Source organism: Chrysemys picta, chromosome 4 (genome assembly GCF_011386835.1).
Source record: "Chrysemys picta bellii isolate R12L10 chromosome 4, ASM1138683v2, whole genome shotgun sequence".
Lineage (NCBI taxonomy): Eukaryota > Metazoa > Chordata > Testudines > Emydidae > Chrysemys > Chrysemys picta.
This window is the reverse complement of record NC_088794.1, coordinates 8,601,016-8,618,717: the sequence shown is the minus strand read 5'-3', so window position 1 is coordinate 8,618,717 and position 17,702 is coordinate 8,601,016. Positions and strand designations below refer to the sequence as shown.

Below are 17,702 nucleotides of genomic sequence, written 5' to 3'. Positions count from 1 at the left end.
AGGGCAAGACAATGGGTGGGATACCACCGAGAGGGGATGCTCCACTGGACTGAGCTAATTCCCAGAGTAACCAGTAGGAGGTGGTGTGGTGGTGAGTCCCAACCTTGTTACATGATCCCTCTCCACATTCATCTTTACCAACTTTCCCCTTCACATGGATGTTTGATGCAGTAACTGGTTGTGTCAAGTTTACAGACCAGGAGAGCTTTTTATGGAGAGGCAGACACAACATCAAATTATACAGGAATTCTCTGCACTAATTGGTGAAGAAAATTCCCTTCTGCACAAAATGGCATCTTATAATAAAACCCCTTAGGAATGAGTAAATACAGGTGTCATTAGTGTTCAGCACTAACAACAAAAGCATAAATTGCTTATTTAAAATATTTGTGGTATAATAACTAACAGCTTTTTTGCTTATTTTACAATTTCAGAATCAAAGTGAACAAATGCAACATATATCAATTGAGTAAATGTCATCTCACTAATGGTAAACTATGGAGCTTATTCGTTACACTGGAGGTAAAGTCCATTAACAGAAAACTTCTAAAGTGTGATCCTCAGCTGTTTCCACAGGGATTTCTATGCATGATGGCATTACATTTTGTTTTCTCTCAAATTTATTTGGAGTGTATATTAAAGTACTATACTGATCTTATAAGTGCATTGACTGTTCAGAGAAAGAAATATCCCTAGGCCAGATAAATCCTTTGTCTGCCCTCTCTAACTCCTTTCCATGTAACTTGGATATAAGATTAATACTTAAAATAGTGTTCTCAGTAGAGAACATCAAAGTGATTTGAATAAACATTAGCACTTACTAAAGCAAAGGTGCTGTCATTACAGGTACAAAACTGTTAAGATGACATACCACACTGGAAACCATTTTGTACCTTTCCAAAAACTTGATCAAACTGAGAGTTGGCATTTCTGTGATGGAATTAAAAAGGAAAGGAAGTGGAGATATTATAGCACAGATGAAGAGTTCTCTAAGTAACTTGGAAAGTAATGTATACCAAGCCACACTACTACTGTGCAACTCCCACAGCAATATTAGGGTGACCAGACAGCAAATGTGAAAAATTGCTACATGGGGTGGGGGGTAATAGTAGCCTATATAAGAAAAAGACCCCAAAATCAGGACTTTCTCTATAAAATCAGGACATCTGGTCACCCTAAGCAATATTAAAGAGTGGTTTAACTAGGGGTGGGGCAATAGGGTTGTATTATCCCTTAAGTTGTTTGTGAGACCTCTGATGGTACTTACTGTTATCTGTGTTTTAGAAGCCATCTGAAATCAGTCTAACCATAGTGTACACTAAGCTAGGCCTTATATGTTTGTATGTAAATAATAAACATGGTTCTGGGGGAACAATTGTGTGATAGCTTCTTCATAGAATTCTTGTGCACCATGCAAAAGATGTGACACTAATTATAACATTTTACTTATTTATACAACAATTAAATACGTTCTGATACATTTAGCTTCTCTCTTGTTCTTAATTTGTCTAAGAATAAAGCAGGGTTAGTTCTACAGACTTCTTAAATTGTAACTGTTGTCCATATAAACAATGTAAAAACATTACATCTGGGTCTGCCACAATTTGGTTGACCATTGTTTTTGGCTGATATTTCCCCCCCCCCCCCCCCAATACATGTGGTATGACTATTGTCAAATCAGATACAAAATAGAAACTGGGGTATGATATTTGCAGCACGTAGCCTAGACAGAGAATTTCACCTCTGGAAATTCTCTTGTCTCACCTTAATGGCACAAGTTACAATACCCCCAAGAGTATTTTATTACTTAGGGCCACTCACATCCCAGTTCCAGATTTGAATAATTATTAAATAATGTATTAATTTACTAATAGACACTGTTCTGAATCTCAATCCATATTGATTCTGCTGAAATGTTTGAAAAGGCGTCTCTCACCCTGATAAATTACTAAGAAATGGTCTGTGAACGGGGGGGCTGGAACTCAGGGCGCAGGGGGGCAGGAGCGGTAGCACCCCTGGTTTGAAGTGGTTTCCATCCTACACAGGGTGTCCAGCCCCCACTATAACATAGTTCCAATACCCGCCCTTGCAGCAGGGAGGGGAGGGGCCGGGAGCCACCAACAAACAGGGAACCGACTTCACCTCGTCTCCCCTAGTGGCTCCCGCTGCAACTCGCTTCCCCGCCCGAGCTGCTTAAGGGTTAAAGCCACAGAGCTCCGAGTCCTCCACAGCCTAGACACGCCCAGTAATTGCTGCGGGGGGGCGGGCAGGGGCCGAGCCCGGCCCGAGCTGCGCGTGCGGAGCGAGCCCCCTCTGCAGGCTGCAGCCCCAGCGCCCGGCGCGGTGAGCGGGGCCCGGGGAGGGAAATCGCCGCCTGGGGAGGGAGCTGCTGGGACCGGAGAGACCCCCCCGGGGGCCGGTTTGTGCAGCGGTCGGAGCCCGGCAGGGTCCGCGCCCCAGCCCGCGACAGCCCGACCGACCCTCCTGCTCGCTCCTGGGGGCGGGCGGGCCCCTTCCCCGGGGCGGTGCTCCGGGGGCTGCCGGGTTCTTCCCCCTTCCCGCAGAGCAGGCACCGGCCGGGGCTGGAGGCGGGGCTGGGGGGGCAGGTCCTGGCTGACAGGTCCTCTGGCCTGTGCTGCTGGGGCTGTGAGCAGCCTGCTCGGGAGAGCGGGGTCGGGGCCAGGCGGGGGCCGCTGCACACACTGGCAATGGGAGGCGCTGGGGGAGGCTGAACGGAGTCCCTGGGGACCGCGGGGGAGGGAGGTTCCTTGTCCGACTGCCCCATCGGGCAGCGTGTTGGGGATTCAACCAGAGCCCTCCGGAGCTGAAAGCCTGGGCTGCTACTGCTGGAGCCACAGCTCTCTGGCTGGGGCGCCCAGGGTCTGTCTAGGCGGCAACTCAAAATCTGCAGCTGGGCTGTGCAGGCTGACACCTGCTCATGGCGCTCAGCTCTTTTAATTGCGGTGCAGACATTTGGGCTCCTGCTGGAGCCTGGACTTTACGACCCTGCTCTGTGTAGCTCAAGAACAAATACATTTGGTCCAGTAAGAGATATTATCTCCCCGACCTTGTCTCTGTCATATCCTGGGAACAAAACAGCTACAACAGTGTAACCCTAATTTACGCCCAAGAAAGAGGGCAAGCCCAGGGAGGGAGCGACTGGGGAGCAAACCAACCCTGTACTCACCCCACAATGCCACTCCAGTGCCCCACCCACACCCCGCAGTAGTGGCTCCAGCAGGGTCCTATGGGGCTGGCTGGGCCCAGGTGCCCTGCTGTGGGCATTGCATTATGGCTGGAGGGGCTGCAGTGCTACTCAGGTTCAATATGCCCAGCCCTCCGGCATGGTGACAGAGGGTCAGGTGTACAGGCTAAATGTAAGTCAGGCTGGGATCTGGTGCTCCGGGCTGCTGCGACACTCACTGAGGTTTGGACTTCAGCAGTGGTACAACTCTTTGTGATAGGATACAACACCCACCACAGGGGGCCAGGCTCAGCTCCCAGAGCCACCACTGTAGGGTGAGTCACAGACACAGAAAACACTGTCCATTACTTCTTTTACACTGCGAAAAACCTGCACCCATAGTAGTGGTACAAACTTTCAAACCCCCCAGGGCCCTCCCAGTCCATGAACCACTGTACATCTGCCTTACCGGCAACAGCTATTCCTCTATCAGTGTTTTTAACTTTGCCATGCTGAGTTGGGTTGTTTGTCCTTTCAGATGTCGGTGACGTTTGAGGATGTGGCCATGTATTTCTCCCCAGCAGAATGGGTGCTGCTGGGCGAGGAGCAAAAGCAACTTTACAGACACGTCATGTGGGAAAATTACCAGACTCTGGTCTCACTAGGTGAGGAGCTGTGTGTGTGAGATCAGGGCCACAGTGCACTGAGTGCTGCACAGAGACACAGTAACTGAGATGACGCATTGGTATGAGTGGTTGGGTGGAGAGATGTCTGTGGGGTTGGAAGGAGAGGGGTGTGTGCGTGTGGATGGATACAGGCATGTTTCATTGCGCAGAGCAGCCAGTTCATGGGGAGACCAGGTTGGTTAGGCAATATCTTTCATTGGGCCAACTTCTGTTGGTGAGAGAGACAAGCTTTTGAGCCACACAGAGCTCTTCTTCAGGTCTGGGAAAGGAAAGCTTCTCTTTCTCACCAACAGAAGTTGGTCCAGTAAAAGATATTACCTCACTCACCTGGTCTCTCTAATATCCTGGGACTGATACGTCTACAACTACACTGCATATCTTCAAGAGGAGATCCTTCCACCCAAAGTCACTACTGCTCCACAGCTTAATGCAAGAGAATCCTGGCTCTTGTACTTCCCCAGACAGAGCACATGAGCAGAAAAGGGCCGTGTGTTCTGCAGGCCTGCAGGGTGAAAGGCCAGCCAACACCACAGTTAAGGAGAGAGACAGACTGGGTTCATCTATGCTGGTATAAAAGACCCACGGCACGGCCGTGGTTTGCCTGGGTCAGTTGACTCAGGACGTGGGACTCAGACTGGGGAGTAAAAATGGCAGTGTATATGTTCATGCTCGGGTTGGAGCCCGACCCTGTTGCAGTCCTCAAGGGAGTGGGGGCAAGGCTTGGGCATGGTGGGGGTGGAGCAGGGATGGGGGCTTTGGGAAGGAGTGGAGTGGGAGTGGGACTGGGGTGGAGCAGGGGGGAAGAGGCGGACCTGGGGTAGAGCATGTTCCAGCTCAGTACTAATGTGGACACGAGAACAAATGGATATAAACTGGCTGTGGGGAAGTTTAGGCTTGAAATTAGACAAAGATTTCTGACGGTCAGAGGGGTGAAATATTGGAACAGCCTTCCGAGGGAAACGGTGGGGGCGAAGGACCTGTCTGGTTTCAAGATTAAGTTAGATAAGTTTATGGAGGGAATGGTTTAATGGAAAAACATGATTTTAGCAAAATGAATACCGTGCCTTGGTAGGTAAATAGTATAATGGCCAATGAGGGTCAGGCTGGAGACTCTTGCCTACATGCTCGGGGTTTTACTGATCGCCATATTTGGGGTCGGGAAGGAATTTTCCTCCAGGGTAGATTGGCAAAGGCCCTGGAGGTTTTTCGCCTTCCTCCGCAGCATGGGGCAGGGATCGCTAGCAGGAGGGTTCTCTGCCAATTGAAGTCACTAAGCCACAGGATTTGGGGACTTCAACAGCAGAGTCAAGGGAAAGGGTAGGGACGGCTTTGTGGCCTGCGACATGCAGGGGATCAGACCAGATGATCATAATGGTCTCTTCTGACCTTAAAGTCTATGAATCTATGAGCAGGGGAAGAGGCAGAGCAGGGGCTGGAGCAGCATGTAGCTGCGTAGGACACCAAGAAATTTGGTGCCCCAAATTTCCTGGTGCCCTATGCAGCTGCGTACTTTGCATATAGGTAGGGATGGCCCCATCTGGGACCCTCCCTCCAAATATCCACTCAGCAATTTTGCAATCCCACAGCACAGGCCCCTCAAGCCCAAGTCATCTGATCCGGGCCAGGTACAGGTGTTTAATTCCTAGGTAAACATATCCACAGGAGGGAGGGGGATGCTGGGCCATAGTAGAGTAACTCTCCTAGGTCAAGAAGAAATATCCAGCTTTTGCCACATGTTTCCCCCCAATCCCGTCAGACACCGCAGTTCTCTCCATCTGCCCTTTCCACGGGTGCCAGGTTGTTTGCAAGTCAATATCCCACCATTGCCGGGCACCAGGAGTTTTGACCATAAGCTGCAGTTCATGTTCCATGGAAATGAATTGCCTATTAGCCTTCATAATTAGCTCATAGCCTAATTGGCACAAACATTGCATATGGAGCTGCACAGTGTTCTTAGAAGTTCTTAGCGATGATGCTTTTCTCTAAACAGGAATCCAAATCTCCAAGCCAGTGGTGATCTCCAGCATAGAGCGAGGGGAAGAGCTGTGTGCCCAGGGTCCCACAGAAGATGAGGACATCCTGAGAGGTACCCGCCCAGGTGAGGAAGGAGTTAAAGTGTTGTACAGGGAACAAATGAGTAGCTTGAAGGCAGCTGGAATCCTGATAAATTTTGGCCAAAGTGACAATACATCCCAGAATGTTAGTTTTTTAGTCTAATGTTTAGGCTTTTTTAGAACAGTATCTCATTCAATTCGTGATCAGCTATAACCGTCACATTCTTTTCTGCTGTACTGCTGCCAAGCCAGTTATCCCACATTTTCTAGTTGTGCATCTGATATTTTCTTCCTAAGCGAACTACTTTGTATTTGTGTTTCTTGAATTTCATCTTGTTGATTTTGGACCAATTCTCCACTTTGTCAAGATCATTTTGAATTCTAATCCTGTCCACCAGAGTGTTTGTACCCCCTCCCTGGCTGTCTGAATCATTGACCGAGCAGCACTTGGGAATCTCCCTTCCCAGTTCAGGCCCAGTAGGGACCCAACATTGTTCCATTGCTTTTGTGGGCTCTCAGTTGACATTAATAAGGGATTTCCTTATTACTCCCCAGGACTGGTTGGGAGGCAACATCATCTTGTGGCAGTGAGGAGACCTGGACTCTATTCCTCACTCTGCCAATGAGCTGCTGGCAGATCTTGGACAATATTGTATTAATTCATAGAGACTACATGGGCCCAGAGAGACAAAGGTGTTAACATGACACTGTTATGGCCAGCATTAAAGAGTGTTAAATAAGGTTTGTAGTTTGGAATACAGAGACAGAAGCCAGCGTAGTACCATGGAAAACACCACAAAAATTTCTGTCTATTCTTTTATTAAAGATATAGAAAAAGAAGGAAAAAGAGTTAAGGCATTTGAAATGTCAGATATGACCTAAGGACTCCTATTTTGACAATGTCCCTTGTTGCCTTTCTCTTTACCCTTAATTCTTTAGACAAAAGGCCTCTATTTGAAAGTCTTTTAGATGGTATTAAAGATAGTAATAGCTGTCCTTTTGGGGAAAAGAGAAGCAGCTAGTTGAAATGGGCTGGAGTTGTTATTAAAATCCGATCCCGTTTCCTTGGAGACAAAACCCACTCAAGATGGAAGAGGAAAGAACACCAAAGATAGAACATGTGACTTTTGACTCGGGTTTACTCTTACTTGCCGCTTCACGGCTGGAGAAACACAGGCACGGCACACGGTCTGATCAGCCAATTGGAGACCTGCCTGGCAAACCTGTCGAGCGTTAGTCTGTTCTGGACAATGTGTTTGGCTGCCTCTTTGATCACAGGCTTACAGCAAGTTTGCAAACTATGCAGTTTTGGCCACCTAAGCCAGACTCTTGTTTGCTAGAAGGCAAAGGGAGAAAAATAAGAAAGAGAAGAAATATGGTGGGGAATGAAAAGGAATTCATGGGAGTTAAGAGGGACAGGGGGACAAAAATCTCACATTCCAGGTGATTTTGGGAAGTTAGCCAGAACTGGTAATGGTGGCAATATCCTCCGGCTCCCTGTCTCTGGTCCAGTCTTGTTAAGACATCTCTTAGGTTTAGGATGAAGAAGTTCTGGGATCCCAAAAGAGGTTCAGGGTGGCAGCATGATGGTATCGCTCACCACAGAAGTTGTTGGCATGCTCCTGCTGTTGCTGTTTTTTCAGTCAGCAAGGGTTGCATTCAGTCCTGCTCCTTTATTTTCCCCAGAAAGTGTTTTATTTTGAGAATCCCCAAAAGGAAGTAATGGACAAAATAGACCAGCCCCTCATTGTTTTTCTGCCAGTTAGGCCTAAATTAAACTCAGTCATTTTGGTTCGTTAATGTCCAGTTCCACACTTCTCTTGTTTACAGCCATCATTTTAACACTGTCCTTGAATTGCATTATAGGCCTCTTTTGTTTGGACCAATTCCGTTGTCTTGTTTATATTTTTCACTTTTTCCCCTCAACATTTATTGTTGTAGGATATTGTAACACTTTATAAACTTTCTCACAGTTTTTACAGTTATACGGCCAATTAGGGTAAATTTATGGGGCCCAAGTATTACAACAGCAAGTTACTCCTTTGACTCAGGCTCTCTCCCTCCCTTTGTGTATTTAGTATATAAGCTCTTCAACATCAGGGCGATCTCTCTGTAATTTTGTGCAGCACCTGGTGCTATGGAACCAAGATCTCAGTTGCGCTACCACAGTACAAAGTAACTGTCGAGTCCCAAATAGCTTCCCCTCTTGTGCATTGTGGAGCCCACAGTACAACAGTGACCATAAATGAGTAATTTACAGTGCAGGGGGAAGGGCTTCTCTCAGTGATATTCATTCGGTCTATGTGCTGTCAACCAAAGACCTTTTGTCTTCGTGCAGGGTTTCCAGATGCAGAAGAAACCTGGGACTGGCCAGCAATTGAAAGCTCCTTGGGCTTCTTCCTCACCCAAAGCTCTTCCCCTGGAGCAGGTAGGGAACCAGCTCTGTCCTTTGCATCAATGGGAGCTGGAGAGCTCATTTCAGGAATTGTCCATCAGCTGCAAACTCTCCCCTCACAGAGCATTACAATAGGGATTGAAGCCCAAACATGAGAAGTGCTACAGCTACAGCTCCTCACCCTGACATCCCCCTAGAAACTCCATCTCTCCCCTTACGCAAATTCCCCCAGTCTCTTCTCCTCCCCCATTTTCCATGGAACATGGAGCCATTGGGATCCCATCACAGTGTGAGTTTTTCATGTGTGTCCCTTGGGAGAAGGGTGTCGGTGCTGGTGTGTGGTGATGCTGTTCTCCCCAGTGAGATGGGCCTCAGAGTAGGGAGAGAATTGTGGGGGCTGATTTTCACATTTACTTGGGGGGCTATTATCAGGGCCTATGGGACACTGACCTTCTCCTCCTTCCCCAGTGCTGGGACCCCTGGGAGTTTGGCCTCTTGCACTCAAGTGACCATGGTCAGCCCTCTTCTAAGGGGAGGGGTGTGGAGCGTTCTCAGGCACATCCCCCTGCTGGGAATGTTAGTGTTTTCCCTTTGTGAGCAGCACAAGAAATAACATCTGTACTCTCTTCCCCACCAAGCAGGGGCGAGGAACCTGAGCAGGGCTGAGGGGCATACTCCTGAGGAAGGGCGTGGCAACCTGGAGCCATTCAGGCCTTTCCCAGGGACATCAGGGAAGAACTATTCCAAGAAATCTGAACCGGGAAGACACCACAAGAGGCAGTGCACACCACAAAGGCAGAGGAAAAATCTGACCAGGAAGGAGCCAGAAACCTCAAGGGCCCATCAGAGGAGATCCAGACCATATCTAAGGCCTCCTGCAGAGGGAAAAGCTGAGCCCAGAAAGAGCCTATATACCTGCCGTGTGTGCAGAGAAGAATTCAAGGTGCAGAGAGACCTGATAAGCCACCACTGGATGGTTCATAGGAGACAGGAACTGTATCACTGTAGCGAGTGTGGGGAGAGCTTTAGGAGAAAGAAGGAGTTCAGAGCACATGGGAAAGCTCACAGAAAGAAGAGAGACCATCCCTGTATTGAATGTGGGAAGATATTCCACCAGTTATCGCATCTCATTGCCCACCAGAGAATACATACGGGAGAGAGACCCTATCAGTGTGCTGAGTGCGGAAAAAGATTCTTCCATATATCAGCTCTCAACATCCACAAGAGAGTCCACTCAGGAGAGAGACCCTTTGCCTGCGCTGAGTGTGGAAAGCGATTTATGGATTCATCAACATTTCGTAATCATCAGGCAATCCACTCAGAAAAGAGACCCCATCGCTGTAACCAATGTGGGAAAGGCTTCAAAGTTATATCAAGTCTTACTAGACACCTGAAAATCCACAGCGAAGAGAGACCCTTCTTGTGCCACGAGTGTGGGAAAAAATTTTGCCTACGAGAACATCTCATTAGACATCAGAGGATCCACACTGGGGAACAGCCCCATTCCTGTGCTGAGTGTGGGAAAAAATTCAGTCTCCTTCAAAGTCTCAGGAGACACCAGGAAATCCATAGTACGGGGAGACTCCATCGCTGTGCTGAATGTGGGAAAATATTCCGTCATCCAGAAAATCTCTCTAGACACCAAAGAGTCCACACTGGGAAACTCCATCGCTGCACTGACTGTGGAAAAGGCTTTGTCTATATACATCATCTCAAGAGCCACCAGAGAATCCACACTGGAGAAAAACCCTATTGCTGCACTGAGTGCGGGAAAAGTTTCACCCAATTGTCAGGCCTCACCAACCACCAGAGAATCCATTCAGGAGAGCGACCCTATCCCTGCACTCAGTGTGGGAAGTGCTTTGCTCACTCATCATCTCTCACTGAACATCTGAAAATCCATTCAGGAGAGCGACCATATTCCTGCATTCAGTGTGGGAAGCACTTTGCTCGCTCATCATCTCTTACTCAGCATCAGAGAACCCACCCAGGAGAGCGACCATATTCCTGCGCTCAGTGTGGGAAGCGCTTTGCTCGCTCATCATATCTTACTAAACACCAGAGCACCCACTCAGAATAGAGACTCCTGACCTTGGTGTTTAATGGAGGGAACCTCTCACTTCACCCTGTTCCCAAAGTCTGTAAGAGAGGGAGAACTTGCTCCCACTCTGAAATGTTCCACCCTTCACTAAGGAGACATGAGTTTAGGTGCTGGATTTGTTAAAATAATTTGCATGGTCCTGGAGATGGGAGCATTAACCCTAGAGGTACTGAAACATTCCATTGTGTTCATTATGGGCTGCAGCTAAGAGGGAGATGACTAGAGCCAAGACTGCACTTTGGAGGTCCTGGTTTCTCTCAAGCTGTTTGTTCACTGCGGCTCCCACCCTCGTAGGGTCCACAAATTGAATTAATTATTTTATTTTTTCTATTTGGAAAAAGAAATAATGGGTAAAGAGTCTGGCAGAGACTGAAAAGGAGCTTTTGTCTCCTGAGGTAATGAAAGGCTGTGACATCCCCTGTGTGCCCCTCATAGTACTGAATCAAAAGGAAGGTTGTTTTGATTTGGCTTTGAGAGAAAATTATGAAGCAAGCTGTCCTGATAGTTGGCTTCACGCATAATGCACCCAGTGCCCTGTCTTCACACCTAATTGCCAGGCAAGCAATACTAGCTAGGACTGGAAGGTTGGAGATTGGAGTTTCCGGATCAACAAACAGCATGCCGTTTGGTTATGGACTGCCTTCTTTATCATCTTGATGGTACATGCAAATACTTGACATCTATGGATGCTGCTGTCATGATTAGCGTGACTACATCACTTACCCATCATCTAATTCATTGTGCCATCAGAAGTCATAAAAAAGGCAAGGGCAGAGATGAGAGATATCAGTTACTTCCTGTTATAATGGCACTTTTTTTTTTTTAATAATTCAAATTTGTGTTCCTGGATGAGTTAGTAGCACTTTAATGCCACCTAGGGCTTGTCTACATAGAACTTATCACTTACCAGAACACTCATCCACATCCCTGCACGATGTAAAATATACCATCCTAAGCACTGGTGTAAACTGAGCTATGTTGATGAGAGAGCTTCCCTGCCAACATAGCTACCGCCTCTCATAGAGGTGGAGGTGTTATGCTGACAGGCAAGCTCTCTCGCATTGGGTTAGAGTGTCTTGTATGCTAGTTTGGTGTCTTGAACACTATCAGGAGCTGTAGCACTTCTAGTGTACATTCGCCCTAACACTTAAGGCTTGTCTACACTGCCCGCTGGATCGTCGGGCAGCAATCGATCCAGCGAGGGTTGACACCGGTACTCCACCAGAACGAGGAGCGCAAGCGCAGTTGACGGGAGAGCGTCAGCTATAGACTTACCGCGGTGTCTTCACTTCGGTAAGTAGATCTAATTACGCTGACTTCAGCTATGCTATTCATGTAGTTGAAGTTGCGGTATCTTAGATCGACCCTGCGCGGTAGTGTAGACGAGCCCTGACACGTACCCGGATCTCAGCCTTGACACTAAGTGGCAAGGAGTGCAGGAAAATCTCTCTGGGCTCCTTTGCTCTACGTTGCAGGCTGGGACTCGGGTTTGCTGCTTGTTGTAAGTGTTTTCTGTAAATAAGTTGTGGAGTTGCTGTCCCAGCCCAGAGTGTGACATGGGTATGAAACAGCCAGGGGTCATGTGGCAGGCACAGAGGTGGGATCCTGCATGGGAACAGGCAGCCCAGAGAGCACTGTTTCAAGAGACAGACTCCTAAATAGAGAGGGAGAGAAACTAATTCCAGCAACATCCACAGATCAAACTAAGCAGCAGCATCGAGCCATTGTCTCCCCATTCCTCAAGCTGGAGTAATCCGTGGCCGTGTCTCTCTGTCGGAGGGCGATGATGAGATGGGACTTTCTGTCACTGTTGTCTCATCGTTCCTGGAGGGAATGAAATAATACAAGAGAAATATGAGTCTGAAATGGCTGCACTGTCATGTGTGTAAGTGAAGACCTGCAATCTTCCCTGCAGTGCTGACTCTGTTACGTTCCAGTCACTCTTGGGAGATGATGTTGGGGAGAAGCAGCCATCTTGCCTTCCTTTCTGGAGCTGGTTATGGTAGCTGCAGTTCAGCTCAGTTGTAGTCTGCTTTTAACCATTATTTCTACTCAAGAAATGGGGGTGTTAGGACTCTAAACTAGTTAAAATCATCCAAAATACCCTGTGCTCATGCTAAACTTTATTGTACAAATTTACTAGTAGTTCAGTTGTTCTAACCTTTTTCCATTGAATACGTGGAATCTGTCAGACGCAAGATGTATGCTCTGTTAAGGTTTGCCAAATATAAACTGTGTGCTAGGTACAGTTGGGGCAAATATTTGCATGGTTTTATGCTACTTGTGTGCTATGGTCTACTGCCAGCTAAACTGTTGTGTGCATAATTAGATAAGAAAAGGTGTGTAAGGTCTGTGGAGTCTGGAATTTTCTGTCTTCTAAATCAGAAGAATACAAATATGAGCAAAACTGAGCTCATAGTTTAGAACAGACTGAAGAGATATCTGCTGCAAAACATTTCTCCAGAGTGGGTACATACTTACTTTTCTGTATTACTGTGACAGTCTGTACCTCTATGTTCACCCCTTCTCAGGATAATGATCAATTTTGTACAAAGCCTTTTGAAGTATCATTTGAAAACTCCTAATGTGCTGAACATTATTATCTTGTGAAAATATGGGAGGCAACATTCTATGCAAAGTTATATGATTCTACTGTATGATGTTACTTAGACATGTCACAGTTCTGGAGAAAACCCACAGACCAGTTCCTCAGAGACAAAAAGGCAGACTGACCCCTCAACCAGGTGATAGTCCATTAGATTTTGCTGATATTTGGCTAAGTGGCTGCTGTTTGGGTAGGGGAAAGGTTGTGAGTGAGAAATCTGCATTTTAACAAAGGAACAGCTTAAGGTTTCCATCTAGACCAGGGATTTCAAACTCAAATCACTTCCAATCAATAAATCTGTTGAGTCTGGTTATCTGACATTTCGACTCACTATGAAACTTTAAAGCAAATAGGAGTTATTGTGCCTCTCTCTCCTGCTGGTGAACCTGAGCTGTACTATGACTAACCTGCCTGAGGAGTACATGTTAGCTAAACAGTTTGCCAGCCCCAAATAGTTAAAACTCATGAGACAGTTCTAAAAAAAATGAAAGTTGGAGGTTTTTACTTGCTTTAGGTTTCTGAGTGGTTAGGGTACACTGGTTTCATGTTTTCAAGGTTTTCTCTGCTACCATGAGGGTTAGAAACTTTTGTCATGAGAGCTGAAATTCTCCTGGCTTACAGTGGTGTGTGTGTGTGTGTGTGTGTGACTAGAGACAATTCTCCAGTCTCTGCGTTGTAGCTCTGATCTCCATTCTGAATAAGGAGAAGTCACTGCTCCCTGCGACGGCTGCTGTGGGCCCTGAGCAGGCTCAATAAGAACTTTGGATTTCTTCAGAAAAAAAAGTTGCCCTGGCTGCTGGCAAAGAGCCAAGTGTGTGTGGATGTGTCTGTGCAGAATCACAGCTGGGGGGGGGGGCGGGGGGAGTAAAAGGACAACAGGGAGCATGTGCGCGATCGGCAGCTATGGAGCATGTGCAGTAGGGGGTAACAGACAGACCAGTCAGTTAAGCAGCTGGTTGGTCAGCAGCCACTCGTCCTGGTCATACCTTGTTTTAAAGGTCAGAGCTGTCAATCCGAATTCTGGGGTAGTGGTCAAGACTGAGCATGTGCAAGTGAGGGAACTGTTTCTAAAAATAGGAAGATACAGAGGTACTATGTAGCATAACCATAAAGGCCAGTTGCCAGCAATAGTTTCGAAGTCCGGAGGCTAGGTCTGAAAAGGAGAGCGGCGTGCAGGAAGAGCCGGGAAGCCAGCGAGAGAAGCCAAAGAAGAACTGCGGCAGAGATAGAAAAGAAAGCTGGAGCAGGGCAGAGCTGACTGAGCAGGAATTGAACAGCAGCCATAGCAGTGATTTGACTTTTAAAAGAAAACAGCAACAGATTTATAGCGTAAGCTTAATATTCTTTTAATGATGGTTTAATGTATAGGGCTGTATATAGGGTTAGTATGTGTATGCTTTAAGTGTGTGTGTGTTTTTAAGTATACTTATAGCAGCAGCTAGTGGGGAGGGAGGCTAAAGGGGCACCACCCTAAGGGTGCCACGTGACCTCCCCACGTGACCCCTCCCGGCCTCACCCCTAGCCTGGGGACCAGGATCTCCCCCCGTGACTCCTCCCAGCCCCATTCCTAGCCCAGGACCCCCACGCTTTCCCCATCCTGCCCTTCCCCCGCCCCGGCCCCATCCTACCATACCCGGGGCTGGGGAGGTATCCCAAGTCCGACCCCTGAGCTCTGCGCTGGGCCAGGCTGTGCGCCCACGCAGCTGTGTGCTCTTGCCGGTCCCACCCCCAGAGCTCAGACAGGGGGCCGGGCAGTGCAGCCACAGCGTGCTCCGGCTGGCCCCAGGCTCTGGGAGTGGGCTGGGCAGCGCAGCCACGCGGCTGTGTGCTTTGGTCGTCCCCGTCCCCGGAGCTCGGACAGTCGGCCAGGGGCAGCACGTGGCCCTCGGTGCAGCACCAGTGTATACATATATAAATTTTAAAGTAATTTAAGATCTGTTGTCAGTGATTTGTTGCAAACTGGCTACATGCAATGAATTGCTTTGCTTAGAATCATTTGAACTATATGCGATTGTAGTTTAAGTGCTCTTTAATTTGCAATATGGGATTTGTGCCTCGAGGATTTTTCTGCCTTAATTAGGAGTTTTAGGATGCACTTTATTGGGGATTATTTATATTAATCAATATTAGTTATATTAATCAGATACTTTGTTTTGAAAAGAATACTGCCTATGCCAATTACATTATCAGAAGATTATATCCGTGAGCTTTAGTGTTTCCTTAACAACCCCAGGAACTTTTACCTCACTAATAACAGACTAAGGGGGGAATAGGCGGCTTATAAAGAAGTGCCCCAAAAGCCATTTTTTGGGGTAACAGTAACCCTGTATTGTCAGTTATGGCAGTTGGACGTGGAGTTGGGAAATAAATACAGCCCTGTATGCGGAGGAGGGGTGGGGGGGAAATGGCTCCCACATAAAGTAGCTTCACTAATAAACATTTGTATCCAGGGTCAGTACCTGAAAACCTACTTTCTCCCCCCCTTGAAATATTCCTCCTACAAAGGCAGAAAAAGAACTGATGGCTGGAAGTGGAAGAAAGACTACTTCAAACTGAAAATAAGAACAAATTTTCTACAGTGAGGGTGATCCACCACTGGGACAAACTCCCAAGGGAAGTGATGGATTCTCCAGCTCCCGATGTCTTCAAAACCTGTCGGGTCACCTTTATGGAAGATGCTTTAGCCAAACACAAGTTGTTGGGCTGCATATTGGGGTAATACATTGCAATATCATGGCCTGTGTTATGCAGATGATATAGATGATTGACTGGTCTCTTCTGGCCTTAATATCTATGAATTTCTGAAGCCATTTCCTGACCTTTCTGCACCTTTACCAACGTTCCCTCTCCATGTAGATGTTTGGTGCAGTAGTTGGTTGTGTCAAGATTACAGACCAGGAGAACATTTTATGGAGAGACAGACACAGCATCAAATTATGCAGGAATTCTGTGCCGTAATTGGTGAAGAAAATTCCCTTCTGCACAAAACTGCATCTTATAATAAAACCCCTTGGAATGAGTAAACACAGGTGTCACTAGTGTTCAGCACGAACAACAAAAGCACAAATTCATTAGTTAAAATATCTGTAGTATAATAACTAGCAGCTTTTTTGCTTATTTTACAATTTCAGAGTCAAAGTGAACAAGTGCAACATACGTCAATTGAGTAAGTGTCATCTCATTAATGGTGAACCATGCATTTTAATCATTACACTGGAGATTAAGTCCAATCACAGAAAAATTCTAAAATGTGACCTTCAGCTGTTTCCACCAGCAATTTCTGTGCATGTAAGTTGAGAGAAAACAAAATGCATTTGGGGTGTTATATTAAAGTACTGTACAGCACTGCATCTTTTCAGATACATTCTATGGCTGTTCAAAGAAAGAAATGTTCCTAGGCCAGATAAATACTTCGTCTGCCCTCTCTTTAGCTCTTTTCAATGTAACTTGGATATAAGATTAATATTAAAAGTAGTGTTCCAAATATTGATTAGTTCAGTAAAGAACATCAACGTGACTTGAATAAACATTAGCACTTATTAAAGCAAAGGTGCTGTCATTACAGGCACAAAACTGTTAGGATGACACAACACTGGGAAGCATTTTGCACGTTTCCTAAAAACTTGATCAAACCGAGAGTTGGCATTTCTGTGATGGAATTCTGGAATTTAAAAGGAATGGAATTGGAGATATTATAGCACAGATGAAGAGTTCTCCAAGTAACTTGAAAAGTAATGGATACCAAACCACACTACTACTGTGCAACTGTCCCAGCAACATTAAAGACTGATTTAACTAATTGTAGTGGGTGTGGGAATAGGGTTGAATTATCCCTTTAAGTTGTTTGTGAGCCCTCTGATGGTACTTACTGTCGTCGATGTTTTAGAAGATATCTGAAATCAGTCTGACCACAGTGTGCACTAAGTTAGGTCTTGTATGTTTGTATATAAATAATAAACATATTTTGGGGGGCCAATTGTATCTGATAGTTTCTTCATATAATTTTTGTTGTGCACCATGGAAAAGACGTGACACTAATGATAACATTTTAGATATTTATACAACTATGAAATAAGTTCTGATAAATGTAGCCATTTTGCCTGTTCTTAATTTGTCTAAGAAGGAAGCAGGGTTAGTCCTCCAGACTTCTTAAATTGTAACTGTTGTCCATATAAACTATGTAAAAACATTAAATCTGGATCTGCAACAATTTGGTTGACCATTGCTTTTGGTTGATTTTTTTTTTCATGTATGTAGTATCGCTACTGTCAAATCAGATACAGAATAGAAACTTGGGTATGATATTTAGCAGAGTGTAGCCCAGACATGGAATTTCACCTCTGGGAATTATCTTCTCTCACCTTAATGGCACTTAGAATATCCCAAAAAGTATTTTCTTACTTACAGCCATTCACATCAGTGGCGTGGCCAGGGTTGCAGCCGAGGAGGAGCGGTGGCGAAAAAAGGTGCTAGTCCTTCGGTGGCATTTTGGCGGCCCTGTGCATGCACCGAAATGCTGCCGAAAGATGGAGCGGCGCATGCACAGGGCCGCCTCACTTCCCCATCTAGAGCGCTGTCCGGGGCACCGAGACCTCCGGCAATGCTCTCAGGGCTGGAGTCCTGGCGGGAGCGCTGGGAGCCGGCCACCCCGTGGCCCCATTCCACTGGCCGTCCAGA

At 46.6% G+C, this 17,702-nt stretch overlaps 1 protein-coding gene across 13 annotated transcripts; it reads left to right on the top strand.

The window, feature by feature from the left end:
• Window positions 1-2,213: 2,213 nt before the first annotated feature.
• LOC101952148 (zinc finger protein 883-like) lies at window positions 2,214-17,244 on the top strand. Of its 13 annotated transcripts, XR_010600904.1 has the most exons (7): window positions 2,214-2,343; window positions 3,723-3,849; window positions 5,861-5,968; window positions 8,263-8,352; window positions 8,958-14,354; window positions 15,531-16,313; window positions 16,591-17,244. XR_010600904.1 is itself a non-coding variant. In XM_065594347.1 (5 exons), exons 2-5 carry the CDS (start codon window positions 3,723-3,725, stop codon window positions 10,397-10,399), a joined length of 1,764 nt encoding a protein of 587 aa, XP_065450419.1. In that variant the 5' UTR covers window positions 2,214-2,343; the 3' UTR covers window positions 10,400-17,244. The 13 variants fall into 13 exon arrangements, 3 of the variants coding, with proteins under 3 accessions (XP_065450419.1, XP_065450418.1, XP_008173691.2); XR_010600906.1 differs by having other exon boundaries at window positions 5,861-5,956; window positions 8,958-11,717; window positions 15,535-17,244; XR_010600903.1 differs by having other exon boundaries at window positions 8,958-11,713; window positions 15,531-17,244.
• The last annotated feature ends 458 nt before the right edge of the window (window positions 17,245-17,702 follow it).

Excerpts from the sequence above, each read along its gene's own strand:
- LOC101952148 (XM_065594346.1), top strand. The coding sequence starts at position 3,723 with ATGTCGGTGACGTTTGAGGATGTGGCCATGTATTTCTCCCCAGCAGAA. Across the intron at positions 3,850-5,860 it reads CCAGACTCTGGTCTCACTAG|GAATCCAAATCTCCAAGCCA; the intron begins GTGAGGAGCTGT and ends TTCTCTAAACAG. Across the intron at positions 5,969-8,262 it reads CCTGAGAGGTACCCGCCCAG|GGTTTCCAGATGCAGAAGAA; the intron begins GTGAGGAAGGAG and ends GTCTTCGTGCAG.